A 25,829-nucleotide genomic window follows, 5' to 3' on the forward strand; every position below is an offset into this window, starting at 1 on the left:
ATAACCCACAGGAAGTGGGATTTGAACCCAGTTTCTAGACTCCTTGTCAGGTGCTCCTTCTGTGCCTATGCCTTACTCTCCACGTTGAGGACACGTGTGTGTCCTGAAGAGCTGCGTTAAGAAGGGGCTTTTGTGCTTTTACGAAGGCTACTGGGTAAGAGTGTCTCCACACATGGGCATAACAGGCTCACCTGTCACCAAGGACCGCACGCTTAGCGAGGCCCTGGGATGGGGACCCAGAAGACTTGTCCTCAGGAAGACAGCAGGGGTCCCTCGCCTGGCAAGGATCCTGACTCACTCATCCCACTTTGGAGACCTCAGAAATATTTCTAACACTCAGTGACTATCACTCCCCTGCAAGATTCTGGAAAGTTAGCTGGAGAAGAGAATGGGCAGTGTGGCAGAAGGACTGGTTGGGGGTGAGCTCCCGACAAGACTCGTTGGCTCACTGCACATTTCCAAGGCCCCTTCGAAGTGTGTCACTGTTATTTTGTGAGGAGGTGGATGGGACCAATACACCAAATTGGACGACAAGAAGTATCCAGTGGGGTAAATGCAGAAGTCAGAGGCACACACGTAGAGGGGTGCTAGAGGTTAGAGCCATCATTTGGCCTTGGATGAGCCCTGGCAAATGGATTAGGAATAGGCAGATACTGCGCAAGTAGAGGCCAAATAACTTTCATTTACAGAACATAGTTTGTACTACCATTTATACTGGTGCAACATGAGGGAAAAGGAAAGTCAGAGTTAACAACTGGAAAATATCTTACTCAACCCAGTAAGTCCAAGTCATAGCTTTAAAAAAAAAAAAAAGATCTATTTATTTGAGAGAGAGAGAGAGAGAGAGATCTTCTTTCCCTGGCTTATTCCCCAAATAGTTGCAATGGCTGGGGCTGGACTGGGCTGAAGCCAGGAGCCAGGAGCTTCTTCCAGGACTCCCACACTTATGCAGGAACCCAAGCACTTGGGTCATCTTCTGTTGCTTGCCCAGGTGCAATAGCAGGGAGCTGGATTGGAAGTGGAGCAGCCAAGGCTCAAACTGGTGCCATATGGGATGCCATCGCCACAGGCAGTGACTTCACCCATTATGCCACAGCGCCAGCCCCAATTCATACCTTTTTAATCTCCAAGATTTTTCTACCTTTCCTTCTGTGCCTTTTGTCAAGGATGTAAAGTGGCTCCTACAGTAAACAGTCATAGCAGGTGTCCTAGGAGAAGCCCCTTACCCAGGATGGCGATGAGGTTAACTGGGTTAGGGCTTTGGAATCTGTGATCAAACGGCTCCAGGTAGCGAAATGCATGGGACTATAGATGCGAATCCAAACCAATGCACCCTGTAACTTGAAATGTTTTCTTGGAGAGTAGTTATGTAACTTCTAATAGTAACTTTAATTATTCTTGACATTCACAGGGCAACCCTCCTTCACTTGAGTCCACACTGCATTGTATATGTAATAATTCTCCCAGCAACATTATAAAGCAGAGAGATGACAAGGATCATTACTCTTATTTTGCCGAAGATCAGATTAGGGCAGGGAAAGATGACAAGATTTGCTCGTATCAGAAAAAAACAAGTGGAAAGCTGTCATCAAAAATCTTTTGTTTGGTCAATTAATTTATTGAGTTTCATCCATGTTTAGTTCTGTGGAGGAGGGGGACAGCGGTTTGAGCAATACAATATAAAGACAGAGCACTTGGAGTCTACAGTTCCCACTCTGTTCCACACAGAAGCTACATTTTGACACTGGACACGGTCAGGGAACTACAAATTCAGTGACCTCTGCCTTATCCCAGAAGTTAAATATTCATGTACTCATTTAGGCAGGGACTGGATGTTAAAAAATAGGAGAGAGGAGCTGGCGCTAAGGCATAGCAGGTAAAGCCGCCACCTGCAGTGCCGGCATCCCCTGTGGGCGCTGGTTCAAATCCCGGCTGCTCCACTTCTGATCCAGCTCTCTGTTGTGGTCTGGGAAAGCAGTAGAAGATGGCCCAGGTCCTTGGGCCCCTGCAACTGCATGGGAGATCTGGAAGAAACTCCTCAGCACAGCTCTGACTATCGCGGCCAATTGGGAAGTGAACCAGGAGATGGAAGACTCTCTCTCTATCTATCTCTCTCTCTCTCTCTCTCTCTCTCTGCCTCTCCTTCTGTGTAACTCAGACTTTCAAATAAATAAATAAATCTTAAAAAAAAATAGGGGAAAGCATTTGGCACATTGGCTGGAGCCCCTGACGGGGATGCTGGTATCCCATATCAGAGTGCCTGGTTCAAGTCCCGATACTCCACGTCTGATCCAGCTTCCTGATAATACACATCCTGGCAGGCGGCAGATGATGGCTTAAGTACTTGAGTCTCTGCCACCCATGTAGGACCCAGATGGAAGTCTGGACTCCTGGCTTCTGCCTGGCCTAGTCTTGGCTGTTGTGGGCATTTGGGAAGTGAACCAGCAGATGGGAGATTCTCTCTCTCTCTCTCTCTCTCTCTCTCTCTCTCTGTCTTGCAAAAACAAAACGAAAATAAGTTAAAATAAACTTTCTAAAATATTCAGTTTTTTCTTTCTTCTTTTTTTTAAAGACGTATTTATTTATTTGAAAGTCAGAGTTACACAGAGAGAGAAAGAGAGGCAGAGGCAGAGAGAGAGAGAGAGAGAGAGAGAGAGAGAGAGAGAGAGAGTTCTTCCATCCGCTGGTTCACTCCCCAATTGGCTGCAACAGCTGGAGCTGTGCCAATCCGAAGCCTGGAGCCAGGAGCCAGGAGCTTTTTCTGGGTCTCCCAAGTGGATGGGGGCCCAAGGGCTTGGGCCATCTTCTACTGCTTTCCCAGGCCATAGTAGAGAGCTGGATCAGAAGTGGAGCCGCCGGGACACAAATGGGTGCCCACAGGGGGTGCCAGCACTGCAGGAGGTGGTTTTACCTGCTATGCCGCAACGCTGGCCCCCAAATATTCAGTTTTTACGTTCCTGATAGGAGGGGACAGTGTGAGAGACTTCCTGAGATAAAACCTATATTCTGACATTCTCTGCTGATGCTGTATAGAAGAGCCCATTTTTCTCTGCCCCAGCCCCAGCCCTAACGATTCCTCACAACCATAGGTATTCACTTTTTAAATTATCTTCTGCTAGAATGTAAGCCCCATGAAGGCAAGACTTTTATCTTTATTCTCCGATGTTTTAAACACCTGGAATGGTGCCTGGAATATAAGAGGTACTCAAAAATACTTGTTAAACCAATAAAAGGACGCCTGACGGTTCTTAGTTCCAGTTCCAGCCCTTGATCATGTGCATGACGTTGGAGAAGATATTTCCTTTCCAGGGATGTCATCTGAATAACAAAATGTCCAACCAGAATCCCCTTCATGATTCGATGTGTGTGTAAACAATGAACCGTAATACAAAGTGTAGTGTGTAGTGAATCAAAGACACTGGCTAACCATCACGTGTCCTGGCTGCCGGCACTTTCTGGTTACCTTTTTCCTGTGCAGAGAACTTACTACCTCACGAGCCCTGCCTCTCCGAGAAGGGGACCAGAGGCTCACTCAGCCAGCTCGGGTTGAGCCCTATGACTTGGGTTCTGCCTGGGAGGTGCACTTTCGGTAGTTTTAAAAGGTGAGTTATAGAAGGCAACTGTGCAGTCTTCTTCCTTGCAGGGAGGCCGCAGGCACACGGTTTGTGCTTTCCAGGGCCTCCCTAATCCCTGGGTGCACAAGGCTGGGCTGTGTCCCAGAGCAGCTGGGGCTCTGCTGGTGTCGTCTCCAGGTGTGACTTGGGCTTGGGGCTGATATTCCTGTCTACGTGGCCCCTAAGCCACTCATCTCAAGGTTCCATCCAGGTCCCCCATGTGGGTGCAGGAGCCCAAGCACTTGGGCCATCATCCACTGCTTTTCCAGGTGCATTAGCAGGGAGCTGGATGGGAAGTGGAGCAGCTGGGACTCAAATTGGTGCTCCAATATGGGATACCAGTGTCCTAGGTGGTGTCTTACCCTGCTACACAACAATGATAGCCCTTCTATTTTTTTCTTTTTTAGAGCTGTGAAACTGAAATTAGGTTAATTTGTAATGTTGCTGGAAGATGAAACCTTGAGCTGATACCTTAATTCCTAATGTGGAGGAAGATAACAAGAGATAGCAAAATGAAGTACAAAAAGGAAACCTTTCTCATGCTATCCACAGGCCTAAGGAAATTACAGCCCAGCAGGATATAATAACTGACACTCTAACAATGAACTTTGGTTCCAGAGATTAAATTACGGCCTACATACTCAGTGTGGTTTTTCCACAGAAATATTATATTTAAATACCTTTCTATCAAAAATGGTTCCACTGAAAACGTGTTGATGCTCAAAGTCTAAGTGTCAGTCATTTAGAAAATTGCTTTTCATGGAGCAGACTAGCTGATGTCAGAAAATGAGATGGAATAATTGACAAGATCTCAGTATGAGAAGGTCTAGTCTCATCTAAAATTTTGAAAATTGGTTGGGATACCTAGGGTCCCTCACAGACTCTCAGAAGTCTAGGAGCTCCTAAGTGCCACACACAAATTTAAGGGAAAGAAACACATTCTCTGCAGGGAAAGTCCTTATTTCTTACAAACAACGCCTAATGGTCACAAAGAAACACACAAGCTGCCCTACAATAATCCCCCGTTTCCAAATATCCTCCCTTGCTCCTGTACCAGGTGGGGAGACGTTTTTTTCTTCGTTTTTCAGCTGTTACATTGCTCCTCTTCAAGTTTTAATTTCCTATCCTTGCCTCCTAAATATGGATATTTCCTGAGGCGTAGGCCTTGGCTTCTGCTCTCCTCTATAAATACTCTCCCTTGGAAAGATCATATACACAGATGAAGCTGTTGTTTCCCCATGGGTGACTCACACATTAGCATATTTGGGCACGGCCTCCTCTTCCTGAGCTTTAGGTTCGCATTTGTAACAACCCCATACAAGGTTTCTCTTGGATGTTTCACTACCATCTCACACTTTACAATTCGTGTGAGCTCTGAGCTCATTTGTGTCCTAAATTCAGCTTAGTATAACCTGTAACTATAACCCCTGGTGATCCCTTTTCCGTCCTAAGTTCCCAGGCTGAAGGATTTGGAATATCTCGATTCTTACCAATTTTTTCTCCCATCAACCACTTAGTTACTAAGGATAGTACCACTCAACTACTGTAAGTTTGGTTTGATCTCTTTCTCTTTTTTTTTTTTTTTTTTTTTTTGACTTACCTATTTGAGAGTCAGGTAACAGACAGAGAGAGGCAGAGACACAGAGAGAGAGGTCTTCCATCTGCTGGTTCACCCCCCAAATGGCCACAATGGTTGGAGATGCGCCGATCCAAAGCCAGGAGCCAGGAATTTCTTCTGAGTCTCCCACGTGGGTGCAGGGACCCAAGCACTCGGGCCATCTTCTACTGCTTTCCTAGGCCACAGTAGAGATCTGGATTGGAAGAGGAGCAGCTGGGACATGGATGAGTACCTATATGGGATGCTGGCACCACAGGCAGAGGCATAACCTACTACACCACAGTGTCGGCCTCAACTTTTGTCTTAATACCTCTCACTTTTACTAACCAACACCAAGACTATCATATCCCCCATCCTAAACTTTTTCTAAATAAATGTTTCTAAAATAGGGCTTGGAACAGTCATAGTTCCATCATTCACTCCACAAATATTTACTGTTTACTTCATATAAAGCACAAATACTACACATTCCAAAACACAGAGATGGATTTGATAAAGTTTATATAATCTGCCAGATGTATACACAAATTAATCTTAGTTCAAAGTTAGTGGAAATAATGAAATATACAAAGTGCAGAAAGTATGGTGGCCATTCAATAGAAAGAAAATTCTTTCTATAAAGAGACGTCACTTTGTAAAGCTTTAAAGAATCGATGGATTTCCAACATCCGAGGAGCCGGCATTGTGGTGCCGCAGCCCCAGCTGCCGCCCGCAGTGCATCACATAGCAGAGCACTGGTTCGAGTCCCCGCTGCTCTGCTTCCGACCTCGCTCCCTGCTAACGCGCCTGGGAAAAGCAGCAGAGGATGGCCCAAGTGCTTGGGCCTCTGCCACCAAGTGTGAGACCAGGATGGAGTTCCAGGCTCCTGCCTTCAGCCTGGCCCAGCCTTGGGTGTGGCAGGCATTGGGGGAGTGAACCAGCAGATGGAAGATCTGTCTCTCTCTCCCTCTCTCTATCGAACTGCCTTTCAAATGAAGTAATGCAACCTTAAAATAAAGATGAATGCCAACATCCGGGGCATTCCACGCAGAAAGGGACCGGAGCCATGCACAGAGACATGGCCAATGGTTCACGCATGAAGTACTCCGCATGGTTGGGTTCACCACGGACGGAGGAAGAGCAGCAGACAAGGTCAGAGCTTCAAACCCAAGTTCACAGGCTTGGCCTTCGCTGGCAGGGGTTGTGGCTAGCGGCCGGCGCCCGAAGGCGTTGCATCTGGGGTGTCAGGGCCTGGCCCCGGGAACTTCCGTGAGGTGGGGCCGGCGGGTGGAGGCCAGGATTTGCTGCCAGGGGAGCACAACCGGCCGTGGCCTCGGCCTTCACCGCCCGTCCTCGCCCCCGGCTCTCCTCAGACTCCGGGACCGCGCGGCCGGAAGTCGACTTCCCTCCCTGTCGCGCCAATTCCCCTGATCTCCGTCCTTATCGCCACCGCTTCCCAGCCAAGGGGACTTCATCGATGGCGACGCGCCTTCCCGCCCAGTCACTAGGCAGGCTGACGGCGCAGAGAAGGCGTCACCCGCAGTGGGCCGGGCCCAAGCCCGCGCCGCCATCGGAGCCGAAGGGCGGGGTGGGGTGGGGTGGGGCGTGAGCCCTAGATATCGCGAGACTTGCCGGGGCGCGCCAGCTCGGCCTGCCGGAAGCGGAAGTCAGGCGGCCGAGGGACGCTGGCGGAAGAGGCTCCGTTACCTTGGAGAGCGAAGTCTCTGTGTGCTGGGCCCGGGGCCGCTCCGCTTGCGGGACTCGCGGGCGGGGTCCGGCTAGAGCTGGGCGGACGCAGCCCTCAGCGGGTGAGCGGCCGGGTCCGCGCGGCGGGGCTGGCCGGGGGTCCCCGGGGAGAGCGGCGAGCGGAGCCCCTTCGGTGGACGGCGCCTCGGGAGGGAGAGGCGGGCCGGGGCGCTGTCAGGGCGAGCTGTGGGCCCGCGGCTTCGCCTCGTCCCCGGGCTCCGCGTCCCGGCCGGTGCTTCCCAGGGCTCGGTAGCCCGGAGCCAGTTCCCTGCGGGTTCCTCGCGGCAAGCCTGCCTCCCTCCCGCTCGCTCTCCATGTAGCACCGTGCTCCACGTAGCTCGTTCCTTGGGGAGACCCGGGAGTCAGGCCTGGTCGCTGCGGTGTTAGCGTTGGGAGTGCTTGGACCGCTTCCCGTCGTCCGAGGCCCGCGTGTCCCAGCGCCTTCCCCACCCCTTTGGGGGACCTCCAGTCTCCAACTTTTATTTTTTTATTTTATTTTTTCCCACCACAGATTGAAACGATCTAAACATTGAACAGTACAGCTGCCTCGAATATTTGGGGTAAGGAAAGCTTGGATCGGTTAGAATCAACGGTATTTGGTGACTTGTGTTGGGGGGAGTCGTGGGAGAACCCGGAGTAGCACATTTTTCCTTATGACGTGTGCTGCCCGAGAGAAGTAGGTACGGGTTGTCTTTCCAGTGGTTTCTGTGACCCCCGTAGAAACGGCAGGCTCGATTTTAGTCGGCTCCCTTGATTTTAAACTCATTTTCCGTGTTTGAGAGTTGGACATTAGCTTGCCCGTCCTGGACGTGTGGAGAGTCTGGTCTTTGCCAAGGCTTACTCCCTGGGAGCGGCAGCCTGAGGGGCAGATGTGTAGATAAGTGTTTCCTGCAGCCAGACAGTACTTGCGGTCTCATTCTGTTGGGATGAGGGTAGCAGCAGGAATGTGATAATTATTTATCTAGGTGGGGTTTGGAGGAAAGATAAACGGAAGCTGTCTTCCGGTATCACAGCCTCTTGGCTGAAAACTTTTATTAGATGGTGAATTTATACAGGGAGAGAAATAATTTGAGACTGTCCGGTAAGACATTGAACATCTCAATAAGATGTTAAATAAACATAAAACAGGCTTGAGGAGTCTCGAGGCCAAGAGCAGAACGATGGGGCTTGGTTAAGGAGGAAGGCCTGTTTGCCTTGGTTTTCACACCTGTCCTGCATTTTCAGTTTCTCTCCTTTTTATTGATTCTCTTCCTCTCCCATAAAAGCTTCAGCAGATTTGAGAGAGGGAGAGAGGTCTTCCATCCAGTGGTTCACTCCCTAAATGGCTGCCACGGCCAGGGCTTGGCCAGGCTGAAGTCAGGAGCTTCTTCCAGGTCTCCCACATGGGTAGCAGGAGCCCAAGGACTTGGGCCATCCTCCACTGCTTTCCCATGCCACAGCAGAGAGCTGGATCGGAAGTGGACAGCCGGGACATACTGGATGCCCTAGAGTTCCTCTTCTTCCTAGTTACCTTTGGATCTGTTGTACTTCTGCTTCAGTCCTACTACTACTCTACAGTACTCACTGCCTGGGGCCAGCACTATGGCGTCGTAGGCTAAGCCTGTGGCTCTGACGCCAGCATCCCATATGGACACTGGTTCAAGTCCTGGCCGCTCCATTTCTGATCCAGCTCTCTGCTGTGGCCTGGGAAAGCAGTAGAAGATGGCTCAAATGCTTGGGCTCCTGCACCCATGTGGGAGACCTGGAAGAAGCTCCTGGCTCCTGGCTTCAGATTGGCCCAGCTCTGGCTGTTGCAGCCATTTGGGGAATGAACCAGTGGATGAAAGATCTTTCTCTCTGTTGGTCCCTCTCTCTGTCTGAACTTTACCTCTCAAATAAATAAATCTTAAAAAAAAAAAAAAGTAAAGTACTCACTGCCTAATGACTACATTCATTTAATTATCTTTTTTTGATACTCTTTTTTTTAGATTTATTTTATTTGTTTGAAAGAGTTCCAGGGAGAATGAGAGAGTAAAGCTGTTACTTCCCAAATTGCAATGCCCGGGCTGGGCCAGGCTGAAGCCAGGAGCTTTCTCTGGTTCTGTCACAGGTGTGCAGGGCCCCAGGCACTTGGGCTGTCCTCCACTGCTTTCCCAGGTGTATCAGCAGGGCGCTGGATTGGCAGTGGGGCAGCTGTGACTGGAACTGGCACCCATGTTGGATGTCACTGTTTGCAGGTGGTAGCTTAACTCGCTATTCCACAGCACTGGCTGCGATATTCTTCCACCTGTCCATTCCTACAGCGGTCACCGCCACCAACATTGCTGCTGTCTCCCGAGTTCATCTCCACCCGCCCTGACTGGTGGGTAGTTAACTGGGAGCGGACTCTTCGTTTGGATGGACGGACCAAAACTGACTTCACACAGTGTGTCTCCTTGCCCACCTTTCTTTGTGGCACCAGAGTCCGTCCACTCATTTCACCAGAGGCCTGGGCGTTCCCATTTTCACGTCTGTTCTCGCACATCCAAACTAGTTCTTCCTGGAATTCTTTGAAAACTGTTTTAATAATTCCTACCTCAGATCACGTTGACGGTGTATTGTCTAGATTATTGCAGTAATCTACTCTGTTAGAAAAGAGTCCTTCTAAATGATAAATTTCATCTTGAGACTTCTTTATTTAACTAGCCATAACTCCTCATCGCCCACCAGAGAGGCAAAGTTGTTGGTATCTCTTCACCCTCATTTCTTTTTTTTTTTTTGGACAGAGTGGACAGTGAGAGAGAGAGACAGAGAGAAAGGTCTTCCTTTGCCGTTGGTTCACCCTCCAATGGCCGCCGCGGTTGGTGCACCGCGCTGATCCGATGGCAGGAGGCAGGTGCTTCTCCTGGTCTCCCATGGGGTGCAGGGCCCAAGCACTTGGGCCATCCTCCACTGCACTCCCTGGCCACAGCAGAGAGCTGGCCTGGAAGAGGGGCTACCGGGACAGAATCCGGCGCCCAAACCGGGATAGAACCCGGTGTGCCGGCGCCACAGGCGGAGGATTAGCCTATTGAGCCGCGGCGCTGGCACACCCTCGTTTCTTGACATTCTCTTTCTTTATATTTACGTCACATCTATCTCTTGTGCTTGAATGGGGGCCCTTTGGGGACAGAGTCCATGATATATTGTTCATATTTTTATTTCATCATAGTTAGCACAATGCCTGGAATGTAGTAGCCAAGACATGTTCAATTCAACGTCTAAAGGCTACGTTAAGTTAGCACAGAGGCGGGCAGTTAAAGTGCCACTTGGGGAGTGCCCAGTTCAAGTCGCAGCTCCTCTGCCTCTGGTCCAGCTTTCTGCTGATAGCACACTGGGAGGCAGCAGTGATGGCTCAGGTGCTCGCTTGGTCCCTGCGGCCGACATGGGAGACCCAGATTGAGTTCTGGCCTCTTGGCTTCGGCCTGGCCCAGCCCTGGCTGTTGTGGGCTTTTAGGGAATGACCCAGTGGAGGGAAGTTCTGTGTCTCTGTGTCTCTCTGCCTTTCAATAAAATGAGAATGAAAGCCCACAAAGACTTTTAGTGATACTCCGCCTAAAATTGTTCTGTTTGTCATTATCTGGTAAGATGATGTTTTTAAAATTTCTAATACAAACATCTTCACAACTGTGCAGAATTTCAGAATGACTGACACTTCCGAAGCTGTTAAAAATTTTGAAGAGATGTTTGCCAGTAGATTCACAGAAGATGACAAAGAATACCAGGCATATCTGAAGCGCCCCCCTGACACCCCTCCCATTGTTGAGGAGTGGAGTAGCAGAGGAGGCGGGGGCCAGAGGAATCGAGGCAATTGGTATGTATTACTTCAGAAGAATAAAGGAGGCGCCTATGGGGGGTGGCTTTATCCGCTAGAGCATACAGGCTGCAGCCAGTGTTTGTAGGATGGCCTAGCGCCCCGCACAGGCAGTGCTTGATAAATCACTTTCTTTTTTTCTTTTTTTTTTTTTTTTGACAGGCAGAGTGGACAGTGAGAGAGAGAGAAAGGTCTTCCTTTGCCGTTGGTTCACCCTCCAATGGCCGGCACATCTCGCTGATCCGAAGCCAGGAGCCAGGTGCTTCTCCTGGTCTCCCATGGGGTGCAGGGCCCAAGCACTTGGGCCATCCTCCACTGCACTCCCTGGCCATAGCAGAGAGCTGGCCTGGAAGAGGGGCAACCGGGACAGAATCCGGCACCCCGACCGGGACTAGAACCCGGGGTGCCAGCACCGCTAGGCAGAGGATTAGCCTAGTGAGCTGTGGCGCCGGCAAATCACTTGCTTTAACATTTTGCCAGCACTGTATTCCTTCTTTTGCTGTTTGGCGTGTGTTTGTGTGTGTGTGTGTATGTAAGAAAAGAAGGAATTGTTTTGATTTTACTTTAGCAAGAAGTTTATAAAATTGAGGTTATTCTATCTAATAATTCACACTGCTTTTGTACAGTTGAATAGATTTCAGTTTGGTTCAGAAATGGTCCTCTTGGTTTTGGTTTATGTTGTAGTCTGCCTGTTTGTCTGCAGAGTGTCTCCACTCTAATACTGGAGGGATGGTTAAGTCTTAGAACGTGTTGAGTAACTGCTGCTGTAATATTCTGCAGAGAAAAAAGTTTTTAACTTTAATTTGCTGTGTATTATATGGAGAAATCAAGTGCATTAAATTGGATTTGTCAGTTTTTGTTTTGTTTTTTTACAAGGAAAGTTAAAAAAAAAAACCTTTTTGTTTTGTTGTAGGTTGCAAGATAACAGACAGTTTAGAGATAGGGACGGCCGACGAGGGTGGCCAAGTGACGGTCGGTCGGATCAGTGGCGCGGCCGGTCCTGGGGTAACAGTTACCCGCAGCAGAGGCAAGAGCCCTACTACCCCCACCAGTACGGACACTGCGGCTACAACCAGCAGCCTCCCTACGGTTACTACTGATAGAAATGTCCGCCGCTTTTAATAAAAACATCGCTCCATTACCATGACAAGAGTCTGTGTGTCTTCTCGGTCATGGTTGTACGTCCCGTTTCAGAGAACGGATTATTGTTTGGAACTTGAGACTTTTTTAAAAATAGATCTTACTAGAGAGATGTGATGGTTGCCGAGAATACAAACTGCCCCTGCGGACATGGCGGCTTGCTCTGACATCTGCCTCAGGTTCTCTTTGTCTCGTGCCCTAGTAGTGCCTCACGTTTGGTACCGCTGGGAGTTCTTACTTTGTTTTACACAGAAATCAATTTTAAGGTAGAACATGCTTGCCTTTACTTTGACAACAGTGGAGCACCCATATCCGTAGGTGTGCTCACCCCTACAGCTCTGCAGAGGCGGGCACGGTTAGTTCATGAGTGCACAGCTGGCTTGCCTGTGTGTAATACCAATAATGGAGAGGTAAAGCAAGGGTGTATGTCTTGACTTTTTTGTTAACTATGGTGCTGTGTGATTACTTATTCTAAGGGTGGCAGTTAGCTTCACAGTTGTCTTGGTCTGTTTTTGGAGGAAAATAATAAAGCTACACAGTGTGGAAGGAATTGTGTTTCCGTGTCCTGATGTCATGGCGGATGGGATTAGGGCAGCAGCATGTTCTGTGGAATTTCAGGCTTTTTCCTAACTAAAATTTAGCAGGTCAAATTCACGTGTTGTACAAAAGTTTAACGCTGTATTCAAACTTTTCGACTGTATTCTGACTTATTTTGGTATTTAATGTGGGTTAACTTTATAATGTTACATTCACTTCTAAATGTGCGCCTTGGCTGCACCCTCTTCTGTGAACACCCTGCAGCTATCGCTCCTTTACGAGGAGCCATTCTGTTTCACATGACATTAATGGTTATTACAGTGTCTTTTTTCAGATAAAATTTTGAAAGATTTAAGTGACTTCACCCGCAAGTTTTGGCAGGTAGCCCATGTATTGATGTGGTGAGATGAGATCTTTGGTTTTGTGTTCTTCATGGCTGTTCTGTTTTTGATTGATTTACAGATTCATTACGGGTGAGTCCAAGGAACTAAACAGCAGCTTTCTGGGGTGGGTGTGGTGCACAGGCTAAGCCGCATTTGGGGCACCTGCGTCCCTAGGGGGTGCCCATTCAAGCCCAGCTTCTCCACTTCCAGCTCTCAGCTGCTGCATCCTGGGAGGCGGCTGATGATGGCGCAAGTGCTTGGGCTTCTGCCTCCATGTGGGAAACTTGGATGAAGCTCCTGGCTCTGACTTGGGCCTGGCCCAGCCCTGGCTGTTGCAGCACTTGGGGAGAGAACCAGCAGTTAGAAGAGCTCTCTCTCTTTCTCTTTGCCTTTCAAGTAGATGCAAATATAAACAAACATAGGGGGCAGGGGAGGCAATGTCCTAAATCTTCCAACTGCCTTCAAGAAAGTAATAGCAATTTGAAGATTGATGTACTTGAGAGGCAGAGTTACAGAGAGACAGAGAGAGGTCTTCATCCGCTGGTTCACTCCCCAAATGGCCACAACGGCTGGAGCTGAGCCGCTATGAAGCTAGGAGCCAGGAGTTTTCTTGCGGGTCTCCCACGTGGATTCAGGGGGCGAGGCACTGGCCCACTTCCACTGCTTTCCCAGGCCATAGCAGAGAGCTGGATTGGAGGTGGAGCAGCTGGGACTCGAGCAGCATCCATATGGGATGCCAGTGCTGCAGGCAGAGGCTTGGTCCATTATATGCCACAGTGCTGGCCCCTCTTGGCACCTTCGTCTAGGCCAGGAGGTTGATTCTCCAGGTACTTTGCCTTGCCTTGGCTCCACTCTCTGCACCACCTCCTATTTCTGAAAAGCCACCCTTTCGGGTAACTTTTATTAGAAAGGATAGTATTGAACTGAGATGTAAAGATAAATTTTTAATAAGTTAATGGCTTTTCTCTGTACCCACTAATTACATCAATAAGTAATAATCAGTGCTGTTACATAAAAAAAGGTCTGGATGTTACAGATGTTTAGCCTAGAGTCAAGAATGGCCTGGTCCCACCCCCAGCATCTTTTTTGAAAGCAGAGGTGTTATTAAAAAAATCTATCAACTGGTAAAGCCCAGGCAGTGGCCAGCTGGGACAGGTGGCTAACTACAGTGTGCAGCAGGATCCTGGCTGTGCCAGCTGTGGACACTAATTAGGGAGTTTCTGGGCCAACAGGCAGGGAATGAGGGCTGCTTCTGAGGATGGCCAGGAGAGACTGTTTGCCAACAGCATTGAGATACTGCAACGCCTGACACGGCGAGGCTGCATACGCCCGAGTGTCAGCCCCACCCGGGAGAAATGGGGAGAGCCCTCCTCCTCTTTTTTTTTTTTTTTTTAAGATTTATTTATTTGAAGGAGAAAGTGATAGAGATCGTCCACCTACTGGTTCACTCCCCAAATGGCCACAACAGCTAGAGCTGGGCCAGGCCAAAGCCAGGAGCCCAGAGCAGCATGTGGGTCTCCGTGGGGTAGTAGGGGCCCATGTACTTGTGCCATGATATTGGCTGCACAGGATTCGCCTTTATGGGGGTTATTTCTGCGTGGGTTCTTTGTGGTGGTGGCAGTTTTGCTTTTACTGGTAGTTACTATCAGTGTGTTCTTAAAACCAGGAAGAAATAAAAGTCATGGTTTCTGCCTTCATGAGGCAGAAAACTTAAAGGTAACAGAAGGGGCCATGTTGTGGCATGGCGGGGTGAGCCACAGCTTGGAATGCCTGCATCCCACTTCAGAGTGCCGGCTCCAGTCCTGGCTGCTCTGCTTCTGGTTCAACTTCCTGCCGATGCACCTGGGAAGGCAGTGGACAGTGACCCAAGTATTTGGGTTCCTATCACCCATATGGGCTTCTGGCTTTACCTGGCCCAGACTTGACAGTTGTGGCATTGGGGGAGGGAACCAGGGGATGCAAGATCTCTCTCTCACTCTGCCTTTCAAATAGATAATTTTTTTAATAAAAGGGAATTTAAGAGTGAATTAAAAATGGAAATTTCAAATGGCCTATTGTAGACTGTCCTTACATGATCTGTGACCTCGAGAAAAGTCACACTTGGATCATTTATCTGTAAAAATGGGCCCAGTACCCACCTGGCCACACCTACAGGTTCTGAAGATAAAGGACGGAAGGAAGAGGAGCGTGGAAACCACAGCTGAGACCACAGAGCCCCAGCGGCACATGAACAGGTGCTGGGGAGTGCTTGGTAAACGAGGCAGAGTAACAGCGATGAGGCAGGGCAGGAGTCCGTGAGTGAGCAAGGAGAGCAGATGCCAGCCTCCAGAAGACAACACTTCAGGTGGTGAGAGTGTGTGCAGCTGAGCTGAGCTGGTAGCAGGTGCTGGTGGGATGTCGGCGCTGACTTCAGAATGGCACTCACTGCTTATGGGCACGTCACGTTCGAGCGCTGCTGGGAACAGCGTGCCGGGACTTGAGAGGTTTTGTGTTTTGTTTCTGAGTGCTGGGAGGGTTTGGGGTTATCCCGGGTGTGATGACAGTTTCTGGGTTCTTGAAACCATAGAGGAAAAAGACGTCAGGGAAGCGTTCATCTAGCTTGATTCTGGTATCCAAAGCTGCATTCCTTAAATATAATGCCCCACAGAGAAGGATGTCATTTTCCTGTGATATTTTTTTCCTGAAAGAAGATACAGGACTGCATGCTGGAATACAGAGTATCCCTTCCTAGGTCACTGACAGCTCTAGATTTGGACTCGAATAGAAACACCACACTTTGAGGGGGGAGTTGTTTCTCCTTGATATTTCTTTTGAAAATTGTACCACCATATTGTTTTATTCTTAACAACTAAAACGGAGCATGAGTGTTGAAAAACAAAGACCACAGAGAAAGTGAAAATTCGGCCCCACATGCCAAGGATCAGTACTGTTCGTGATCTGCACAGTTGCTCTCATCACGTGCCACACTCTCCACCCCAGCTGCTTTATTCACTCAGCAACCCCCCTTCTGTCATTATACGCACAGCTATCTCGTTAGCTTTCTCATCCTGATGAACATTTAAGTTGTTGCCACTTGATTGGATTGCAAATAATGCTGCAAAGAACATTCTAGTGCTTCGGTCCTCGTACTAGGAAAAGCTTTAGGTACTTAGCATTTACACGCCATTATCATTGTGTTCCTTTAAGGCCGTTAGTGACATGCAAGGTAAGTGCTCTCCCGGCCTGCCCCCTACGTGAAAGTGGCATATTTTGGGGTCTTGAACCCCTACCAGATCAATAATTGGTTGCAACTCTTCGAGGAAGTAATTTTCAGACAGGCCGAGAGCGTCCTCTGTGGGTAGCAAGGGCGGGGAAGAGTGCTTTGATCTAACTCTCGGGGTTCCTGCCTCCACCCACATGGCACCCACCCCCACTTGGGGCTTAGGATTGAGCAGGGCAGGTCAAACAGCACAACACGATGTGGTTCTCAGGTACCGGTCACACTGAGTCGGCGAGACAGGATACAGGTGGCTAAAACACTGACAACACCGGCCACTGCACAGAAAGCAGCAAGTGCAGGTAACTCAGCAGCAGGTAGCTGTCCAGAGGAAGGGAGGGAGCCCGGCCGGAGCGTTCCAGCTTCCCGGCTGACTCCGTGTTGGATGTGTGGTGTCTCAGGGCGGGCAGAGTAACAATCCGCCAACAGAAAGGAGAGCCCATGAGAGAGTGGGTAACAGATGCGGCAAGAAAACACTGCGCTGTGTTCTCTTCAAGATTTATTCAGTTATTTGAAAGAGTTACAGAGAGAGGGAGATACAGAGAGAGAGCTCTTCCATCTTCTGGTTCACTCCCCAAAAGGCACTGCCAACCTGCGCCGGGCTAGGCTGAAGTCAGGAGCCATGAGCTTCTTCCGGGTCTGCCACATGGGTGCAGGGGCCCAAGCACTTGAACCATCTTCTGCTTTCCCAGGTGTAGTAGCAGGGAGCTGGATCGGAAGTGGAGCAGCCGGGACTCAAACTGGTGCCCAAGTGGGATGCCAGCATTCCGTTATGCCACAATGCTGGCCCCCCACCCCATATTTTGTTCTTAAATAGTATTTCCTTTTTTTACATCTTAAAAACTTTCCCAGGAGGAGGTGTTGTGGCACAGCAGGCTAAGCTTCTGCTTGTGATGCTGGCATCCATTACTGAAGTGCCCTTTCAGTCCTAGCCAGTCCTAGCTCTGCTTCTGATCCAGCTCCCTGCCCATGTGCCTGAGAAGGCAGCAGAATATGGCCCAAGTGCTTGGGCCCCTGCCACCCACGTGGGAGACTCAGATGGGGTTCTTGGCTCCTGGCTTCTGCCTGGCCCAGCCCTGATGCCCATTTGTTGCTGCTTTTTGGGGATGGAAGACTGACCTCTCTCTCTGCCTTTCAAATAAATAAATACATCTTTAAAATAAATAAATAGGGGCCAGCCCCGTGGCGCAGTTGGTTAATCCTTCGTCTGCAGTGCTGGCATCCCATGTGGGTGCAGGTTCTAGTCCTGGCTGCCCCTCTTCCAGTCCAGCTCTCTGCTATGGCCTGGGAAAGCAGTAGAAGATGGCCCAAGTGCTTGGGCCCTGCACCCGCATGGGAGACCAGGAAGAAGCACCTGGTTCCTGGCTTCAGATCAGCACAGCGCTGGCCGTAGCGGCCATTTAGGGAGTGAATTAACGGAAGACCTTTCTGTCTCCCTCTCACTGTCTGTAACTCTACCTCTCAAATAAATAAATAAATAAAATCTTTAAAAATGCATACATACATATTTAAAAGAATTTTTACTAGACTTTATTCCATTTGATACTTTTGACCCTAACGCAGACTTGGCTGTGCATGGCAATCTCTGCCCTGGGTCTGACTTTTTTCAATGAAGATTGTTACCTGTAGTGTTTCAATTTGGAAATGGGGGAAATAGCACATGCCCCCAGCTTGAGACAGCATAGGTTTCCATTGGGTTTCTGTGTGTTACTGCTTATTTGATAATGCCAGACACAGTATTACATATAAACTGTTCTAGTCACTGAAAAGTCTATTTGGATTTTTCTTTCAGTATCATGGATTTTAACTAGAGAAGCATGTTTAGTACATAAGATTTGTTAGGTCTGGAATAGCTCGGGGTTCTGGTCTCTCGTATCCCCAAAAAGGAGAGATGGAAAGAGAGATGGAGACCCACCTCAAGAGAGACAGGTTGCTTTATTGGAAGCAGAGAGGTTGGCAACAGTCTGTTCTGCACGCTGGGCACTTTTGGGACTCCGGTTTTATCCGGTTAGTAGGGAATTTGCCTCTAGTGGGGAGGGGCAGCTGGGGGAGATGGGGGGCTCTGCAGTTCAGGGCGTTTCCCTCTGATCTGTTTCACGGCTGCCCAGTGCAGGGCATCTCTTTATCCATTTGCATTGCAAGGAGTTGAGAAGGGGCCGGTTAGGCACCCAGGATCTCAACGGAAGGGAGGATGTCGGGCTGGGAGGGGAAGGAGGAAGAACGGGAGGAGGGGGAAAGTGCCACAGGTCCTTTAAAAACGAGAACTTTTAAGTACTGAATAATGGATTTTGGCTAATTCTGTGTGAAAAACCTAATTAGATAGGTCAAAGAATCTTTTCTGTGTTTATTTGTAAACTTAGAAGGTGTATATTTTAAAATTCTCAAATTTTAAATTTAGAATGAACCAATGGGAAAAAATCCTTGACATTGGTAGATGTTAGTATCGCTAGTATTTAGATTAGCGCAATAGATTAGATTAGATGCAAACACATCCAGATGTGCCATTCTACAATACCTGAACAAGGGCTTCTCCGGCTCCTGTTGTATTCGTTGTTATGGAGCCAAATACACACCTGGCCTAGTGTAGGACATTATCCCACCGGCCTCCAGCGTAGCCCCGAGTACAAACATGTGCTTCATTCTCCAAGGACCTTCTGGTACTGGCCTTTGTGGACACTCCCTGACCTGGGACTCTGTGGAAGATGGCGCTGGGCCACGCTGGCCGTGTGGGTCTCCGTGATTTGAGCTGCACTGTGTCAGGAGTGCTAGGGTGGGGTGAGGGGCCCTCACACTGCTGTGACTTCCAGGGTCTTGGGATGCCACACAGATGCCCCTCCCTCTTTGGAGTCCAGTGGTCAGTGCTGTCAGAGTGGAAAAGTGGAGATGAGCTGTAGGTCATTCCTGAGGTTTGAGGGTTTGTAGAGTGGGATGGGAGGAGCAGGTTAAAGACGACAAGGTTCCATCAGAACTGCCGGTGTGGGCGAGTATTGTGGCACAGCAGCTGGGACTCCAGCATCCCACATCAGAGTGCACTGGGTTCAAGTCCTCACTCCGCTTTTGATCCAGCTTCCGGTTGATGCTCCCTCTGGGGGGCGGCAGGCAGTGGCCCAACTGCAAACCCAGTGGGAGACCTTGATGGAGTCCCAAACTCCTGGCTTAGGCCTGGCCCAGCCCTGACTGTTGTGGGCCTTTGGGACATGAACCAGTGATGCAAGATCTGTCTCTGTGTCTCTCTGAGCTCTACCTTTCAGAAAATTAAAATACCTGCTGTATGTGATTTGGCTGCTCCCCTATGGGGTTGAATGACAGCACTGGGCTAGGCACGGGATGGGTGAACCCGGCCTAGAGTCAGGTCTGTTTCTACAGAGCGAGAGGCGGGGACCTCCGGGTTGAGCTGGTACAAGACCTGCAGCTGCCAGCTCTCCCCCGTGTTGGCCTGGGCTGATGGGCTAATTCAGCGGGTGTTTTCATCCCTGTCCCTAGGGGCACACAGAGCCCCATGTATTAATTACCAGTTAGATTTTCTCTGGGTTTCAGTGGCTTCTCCTGAGACAGCTTCAGGGATGAGGCGAGGATGAGCTCATGGTTTTTTTCCACTGCCAGTGCCTTTGACTCCCGGAAGAAATCTCCAGCCTTTGTCTGGATTAGGTAAATAAAGCTGCTCTGATCGCCCAGCACCAGAGCTCTCTCGTTTATGTTTTCTCATTAAAAAAAAAAAAAGGCCTTAACTGTGTACATTTTGTGTATCTATAAAACAGTATTATAAAAGTGAAAGAGTACAAAAATGAATCATCTGGACCCATCTGGTGATCGTGGCCTGCTGTGTGTGCTCCCATCCCTTGGACCATACTCACATAAACACACACACATTTCATGTTCTCTCCTTTTTAAAAAACTGAAGTGGGGTTATAGGCTTCTAAATCATACTTTTTATGCACACGATTGCTTACCCACTCGATAGAATATAATAGTCATCCCTCCAGGTCAGTAGTTGTAGTTTAAGAACTGATGATTTAATTCTAGTAACAACAGTTGTAGGATGGATTCACCATCAGTTATGAGGCCTCTCCTGTAGGCAGACACTTGGGTTTTTTCTTCCCCTCATACTGACAATGCTGCATCGCCCTTGTACATCCTTTGGTGCTTAAGCAAACAGAAATAGTTATTTGGAAAGGCAGAGAGAGAGAGAGAGAGCGAGAGAGCTCTTCTGTCTACTGGTTTGCTTCCCAAATGCCCACACCAGCCAGAGCTGGACCATGCCAAAGCCAGGAGCCAGGAACAGGAACTCCAGCTGTGTCTCCACGTGGGTGGCAGGGAACCAGGTGCTTGAGCCATCATCTGCCACCTCCCAGGCACATTCGCAGGGAGCTGGATCGGAAGTGGAGTAGCCGGGGCTCCAACTGGCACTGATATGGACGTGGGCCTCCCAAGCAGTGGTTTTACCCACTGAGCCACAACGCCTGCCCTCTTGGGTGCTTTTTATGTATTCTGCGGGATCATCTCAAATGCACAATTGTCGGGTTGAAATATCTTAAGTCTTAATAAATGCTGGCCTGTTTTCTAGAACATTGTAGCAAGGCACATTCCCATCGGTAACATGAGTGTGTATGTGTGTCTCACCCTCCCTCCCTATAACTCAGCCTCTGATCTGGACGGTCAGAGCTTCTAGAAAATATGTAATCTTATTTTTAATTGACACATAGTAATTGTACATACTTAAGGGGCGTGACATTTCAGCACATTTACAAAATGTGTGATGGGATCAGAGTAACTGGCATATCTGTCACCTCAGATATCCTTTGTGTTGGAAGCACTCAAAATCCTCTCTCCTAGTTATACCGAAAGGTCCCATTAGTTGTCAGTGACAGTTACCCTACTGTGCTGCTACAGAGCGTAGAAAGCTCCTCCTCCTCTCCAGTGGCACCCGTGCACCAGTAACCGTCCTCTCTCTACCCCACTTCCCCCATGCCCCGCCCACGCCCTGGTAACCACAGTTCTAGTCTCTGCTTCTCTGAAGTCCACTTTCAGCTTCCGCACGTGAGAACATGTGGAACACGGATATTTGTCTGAACGTGATGTCCTCCCGCCCCATCCGCTCTGCCAGTGACAGACTGCCTGTCGTGTGGTAACATGCCACTGTGTATAGACGCGTGTGCTGCCGCTTCCCTGTTCAGTCACCGTCAGCGGACACGCAGGCTGATCCCGTGTCTCGGCTACTGTGACCAGTGCCACGGGAGGCGTGAGTGCAGGTGTTTGCTGGACACTGATTTCACTCCTTTGCGATCTGCCCTGGAGCAGGATCACTGGGCCCTCTGATGGTTGTTTCCGGTTGTCTCAGGAACCTCCACGCTGTTTTCCTAATGGCTGTACTAATTCACATCCCAGCATCAGCAATCAGGGCCCCGCTTTCTCTGCATCACATCAGCATTTATCATTATTAATAGCCACTGAGGATGGAGCTGTGGCACAGCGGGTAAAACTGCCGCCTGCAGTGCTGGCATCCTGTATGGGTGGTGGTTCGAGTCCTGGCTGCTCCACTTCCGATCCAGCTCCCTACTAATGGCCTGGGAAAGCACCAGAAGTTGGCCCAAGCGTATGGGCCATTGGCATGGACCTGGGAAACTGTATGAAACTTCTGGCTCCTGGCTTTGGCCTGGACCAACCCAAGCTGTTGTGGCCATCTGAAGAGTGAACAAATGGATGGAAGATCTGTCTCTCCCTCTCTCTGTGTAACTCTTTCAAATAAATAAATATTAAAAAAAAAAAACAGCCACTTTAACTGGGGTGAGATGGCTCATTGTGGTTTTGACTTGCATTTCTGTGATATTAGTGATACTGAGCATGTTTTCATATACTTGTTTTCCAATTGTGTATCTGCTTTTGAGAAACATCTATAAATGTAATTTGCCCATTTTAACATCTGATTGTTTTTGTTGTTGAGTTTGAGTTCCTTATACATTCCGGACATTAATTCCTTGACAGTAGAATAGTTCGCAGACACTGTCTACCAACGTAGGCGTCCCTTCAATTCTGAGTTTCCTTAACCATACAGCAGCTTCTAACCTGATGCAATCCTGTTTGTCTACTTTTGCTTCTGGGGCCCCAGTTTTGTTTTTGTTTTTTAAGATTCCTTTATTTGAGAGGTAGAGTTATAGAGAGGGAGAGAACATCTGCTGGTTCACTCCCCAAATGGCCACAATGGCTGCAGCTGAGCCGGTCCAAAGCCAGGAGTCAGGAGCTACTTCCAGACTCCTACATGGGTGCAGGGACCCAAGCACTTGGGCCATCTGCTGCTGCTTTGAGCTGCATCGGATGTGGAGCAGCCAGGATTTGAACTGGCGCCCATATGGGATGCCAACATCGCAGGTGGCAGCCTTACCCATTATATCACAACACCAGCCCCTTCAGATGATGACTTGAAGAGGCTTCCCACGGGACAGAAGGTACCAGCACAGGATCCACCGTCGCACTGTGGTCTACCTGGCAGGTGTGTTCTTCAATCACCGAATCGGCCTCCTGATGAGATCAGTTCCTTGCTGACTGCCCAGCTCAATTCCATCTGCAAACACTCTGTGGAACTCCTGGAAGGCAGCTGCAGTTAAGGGAGGTCCCTGGGACTGCGCCGACCTCCAGGGCACTCAGCTGACAACACTCTGGCCTGACAGCAAGGATCAGTGTGTGGGATTAGTGCTCAGTGCGTGCATTCACAGGAATTAATACCCTCAGATTATGTGTGGTGCGGCTCCCATGTGGGAGACCAGGATGGAGCTCCTGGCTCCTGGCTTGGCCTGGACTGTTTGCAGGCATTTGGGGAGGGAACCAGTGGATGGAACTCTGTCACTCTGTCTTCAGATAGATAGACAGACAGACAGACATAGATACAGAGAGAGAGAGAGAGAGAGATGTGTGTGCCTCTGTGTGTTGCATCACAGTGCCACCTCTTGGGTGTAAGTTGAAACTGGCTTCTCCGGTGCTTAGTTTCTAGTCAATACATTAAGAGTATTTGCATTTTAGGCCAGTTGGGTTCTAAAACTGGCATTCTGCATTACTGTTGAGCAACTACTGACCCAAATCCGAGGGGGATGCTGGTAGCCCACAGCGCAGATAACCACCACATACCACTGTAGTTTATTTTTAGAGATTATTTACTTATTTGAGAGGCAGTTACGGAGAGAGACAGAGGGAGAGGTCTTCCATCTGCTGGTTCACTACTCAAATGGCCACAACAGCGGGAGCTGGGCTATCTGAAGTCAGGAGCCAGGAGCCTCCTCTGGGTCTCCCACATGAGATCAGGGGCCCAAGCACTTGGGCCATCCTCCAGTGTTTTCCCGCACCATTAGCACAACTGGATTGGAAGAGGAGCAGCCCGGACTCGAACAGGCACCCTTATGGGATGCTGGCAGCACAAGTGGAGGCTTGGCCTAGTACAACATTGTGGTTTTTAGCCCTCTGGAACTTCCAACACCACAGAGGTGCCACTACATCCTCTGCTTCTCTCTCCATCCCGAGGAGCATGGAATGGCCCTCCGGAACCAGGAGCCAAAATCTCTCTGCCTGCCTCCAGGACAGGGGGAGCCAGCTTTTCTTTCCCAGGTCCTGTCAGTGGAGGCCAAACAGCCAGCGTGGACTGGCAAGTCAGTCACCACGCTAACACACTGTCAGCCAATCGGTCTTGCAGGACTGGTTATTAGGGTGGGGGTGACATGACAGTGACAGAACTTACCAGTCCCCACAGCTGGTGTCCTTCCAATCTCATTCAAAGGCAGGTAACAACAGGTCTCTCCAGACCCGGTAGAGAAAGTACTCACTTGAATGGGTTGGCCCAGGCTCGAGACCCGACCTGAGGCACATGTGAAGGCTGGATTCTGTCCTTGGCCCTGGGTTCTGTCCTGGGCCCTGGGTTCTGTCCTTGGCCCTGGGTCTACCTCCGTGTTCCCGGAGGAAAACCAGGGCCCAGCTGAAGAAAGCTGCATTGCCTGAACTCCTGCAGCAGGCCAGGTGCCCAGGCGTTAGCCATGTATCCTGAGCGAGAACAGCTGTGTGGGCGTGGTCAGACTGCTGCAGGCCGCCTCATTCGTAAGGGAAGAACTCAGGTTCTGTTCTGTCTCTGGGCCAGCTCCTACCTCCTGCAAGCGTTCGATGACAGAGCCTCACTGGGGTATGACTCTGTTAAAAGATCCTGTTCAGTTTCTTATAAAAACTCATTGAGGAAGTTTCCATGTTAGATAATGGCCATTTTTTTAAGAGGAAAGGCTTACTGTCAGGTGGGGGAAGCCTGATGGGCCCGGGGGAGAGAGCACTCGAGCTGGAAGTGGGTCCTGATGTTTGCCAGGGGGCAGGGAAGCAGGAGCAGCGAATCCCATTAGGGTGGGGGTGGAGCTGACACCTGTGGTTGGGCCATGGGCTTAGGACCGAAGCCTACTGTGCAAGGTGGTCCTGGGGCCAGAGCCTCAGATGGCGGATCACGGCCATTTTAAATGAAGGAGGTTATTGTAGTTGAACTGCTAGTTCCTAACCAGCATCCACTGCTTCATTCATACTTTCCCCACCTGTCTGCTCACTGCCTTGCTCCTGATGTGCCGACATCATCTCTGGCTCCTGGAGGGCCCTAGTTGATCGAGAACTCGTGTTGTAGCATGGCCTTCCCTGAAATTTCACATCACCTGCCCTGGTGTGAATTAAGGGGAGGCCGAGTTTTTGGGAAAGACACACCAGAGCTGTCCCGAGTGGAGTCTGTGAAATCTGGAACCCTGGCCCTTTGCCTGGCGGCTGACCGGAGGATGAAGCCAGCAGCAGGAAGTGGGTCCTCCATGACATCACTGAGCCGCTGTGTCGACCCCTAAGCGCACCCTGCCTCTGGACCTCGCCAGTGTGTGAGCTCATTAACCCCTTTATTGCTTAAGCCAGGTGGGCTTTTCTGGAACTTGTAGGGAAAGCATCCTAACTGTGACCCTGTGAAAACCCAAGTCCGATGTCTTTATGGCACACACTGGGACAGTGTGGGGAAAAGGTGGGGATGTGTTTAACAAAGAACCGACAAGTGTTAACAAGACGGAAATGCGAATCACTCTGAACTGATCAGTACACATCGTGTACAGGTAGCAAACGATTACAGTGTACCCCATAAACATAACTGTGTTTTGACTGAAATTAGAAAGGGGTGAGTGCTTTAGCGCAGCTGGTTAAGCCGCTGCCTGGGGGCCCATACCCCAAGACTGCCTGGGGTTGAGTCTCATCTTTACTTCCGTGCTAATGTGGCTGGGAGGCAGCAGAGGGTGACTCAAGTATTGGGGTTCCTGCTGCCCAGTGGGAGACGTGGAGGTAGTTCCTGGCTCTTGGCTCTGGTCTGGCCCAGCCCAGGCTGTTGTGGCCATCTGAGGAGTGAACCAGCAGGTGGCAGATCTGTCACTCTGCCTTTCAAATACAAAACTTTTAGAAGTTTTCTTTACAAAGTAAGGGGAAAGAGTGGGTAGCTTAAGTCCAGACCGTGTAGAACAGAAGCACATCTGGAGGCAGTATCGCACAGCAGTATAAGACAAGGCACTCAGCTCTCTGCTGTGGCCCGGGAGTGCAGTGGAGGATGGCCCAAGTGCTTGGGCCCTGCACCCCATGGGAGACCAGAAGCACCTGGCTCCTGGCTTCGGATCAGCGCGGTGCGCCAGCCGCGGCGGGCATTGGAGGGTGAACCAACGGCAAAGGAAGACCTTTCTCTCTGTCTCTCTCTGTCCACTCTGCCTGTCAAAAA

The 25,829-nt window shown here is 49.7% G+C and overlaps 1 protein-coding gene across 2 annotated transcripts; it reads left to right on the top strand.

The window, feature by feature from the left end:
- The first annotated feature begins 6,871 nt into the window (after positions 1 to 6,871).
- On the top strand, positions 6,872 to 12,489 carry RAMAC (RNA guanine-7 methyltransferase activating subunit). 2 transcript variants are annotated; one of them, XM_062206320.1, is made up of 4 exons: positions 6,872 to 7,019; positions 7,469 to 7,517; positions 10,590 to 10,768; positions 11,682 to 12,488. In XM_062206320.1, the coding sequence occupies exons 3-4, from the start codon at positions 10,599 to 10,601 to the stop codon at positions 11,866 to 11,868; spliced, it is 357 nt and encodes a 118-aa protein (XP_062062304.1). In that variant the 5' UTR covers positions 6,872 to 7,019; positions 7,469 to 7,517; positions 10,590 to 10,598; the 3' UTR covers positions 11,869 to 12,488. The 2 variants fall into 2 exon arrangements, with proteins under 2 accessions (XP_062062304.1, XP_062062305.1); XM_062206321.1 differs by lacking the exons at positions 6,872 to 7,019; positions 7,469 to 7,517 and adding an exon at positions 9,185 to 9,298 and having other exon boundaries at positions 11,682 to 12,489.
- Positions 12,490 to 25,829: the final 13,340 nt, after the last annotated feature.

Source organism: Lepus europaeus, chromosome 11 (assembly GCF_033115175.1).
Source record: "Lepus europaeus isolate LE1 chromosome 11, mLepTim1.pri, whole genome shotgun sequence".
NCBI classification, from domain to species: domain Eukaryota; kingdom Metazoa; phylum Chordata; class Mammalia; order Lagomorpha; family Leporidae; genus Lepus; species Lepus europaeus.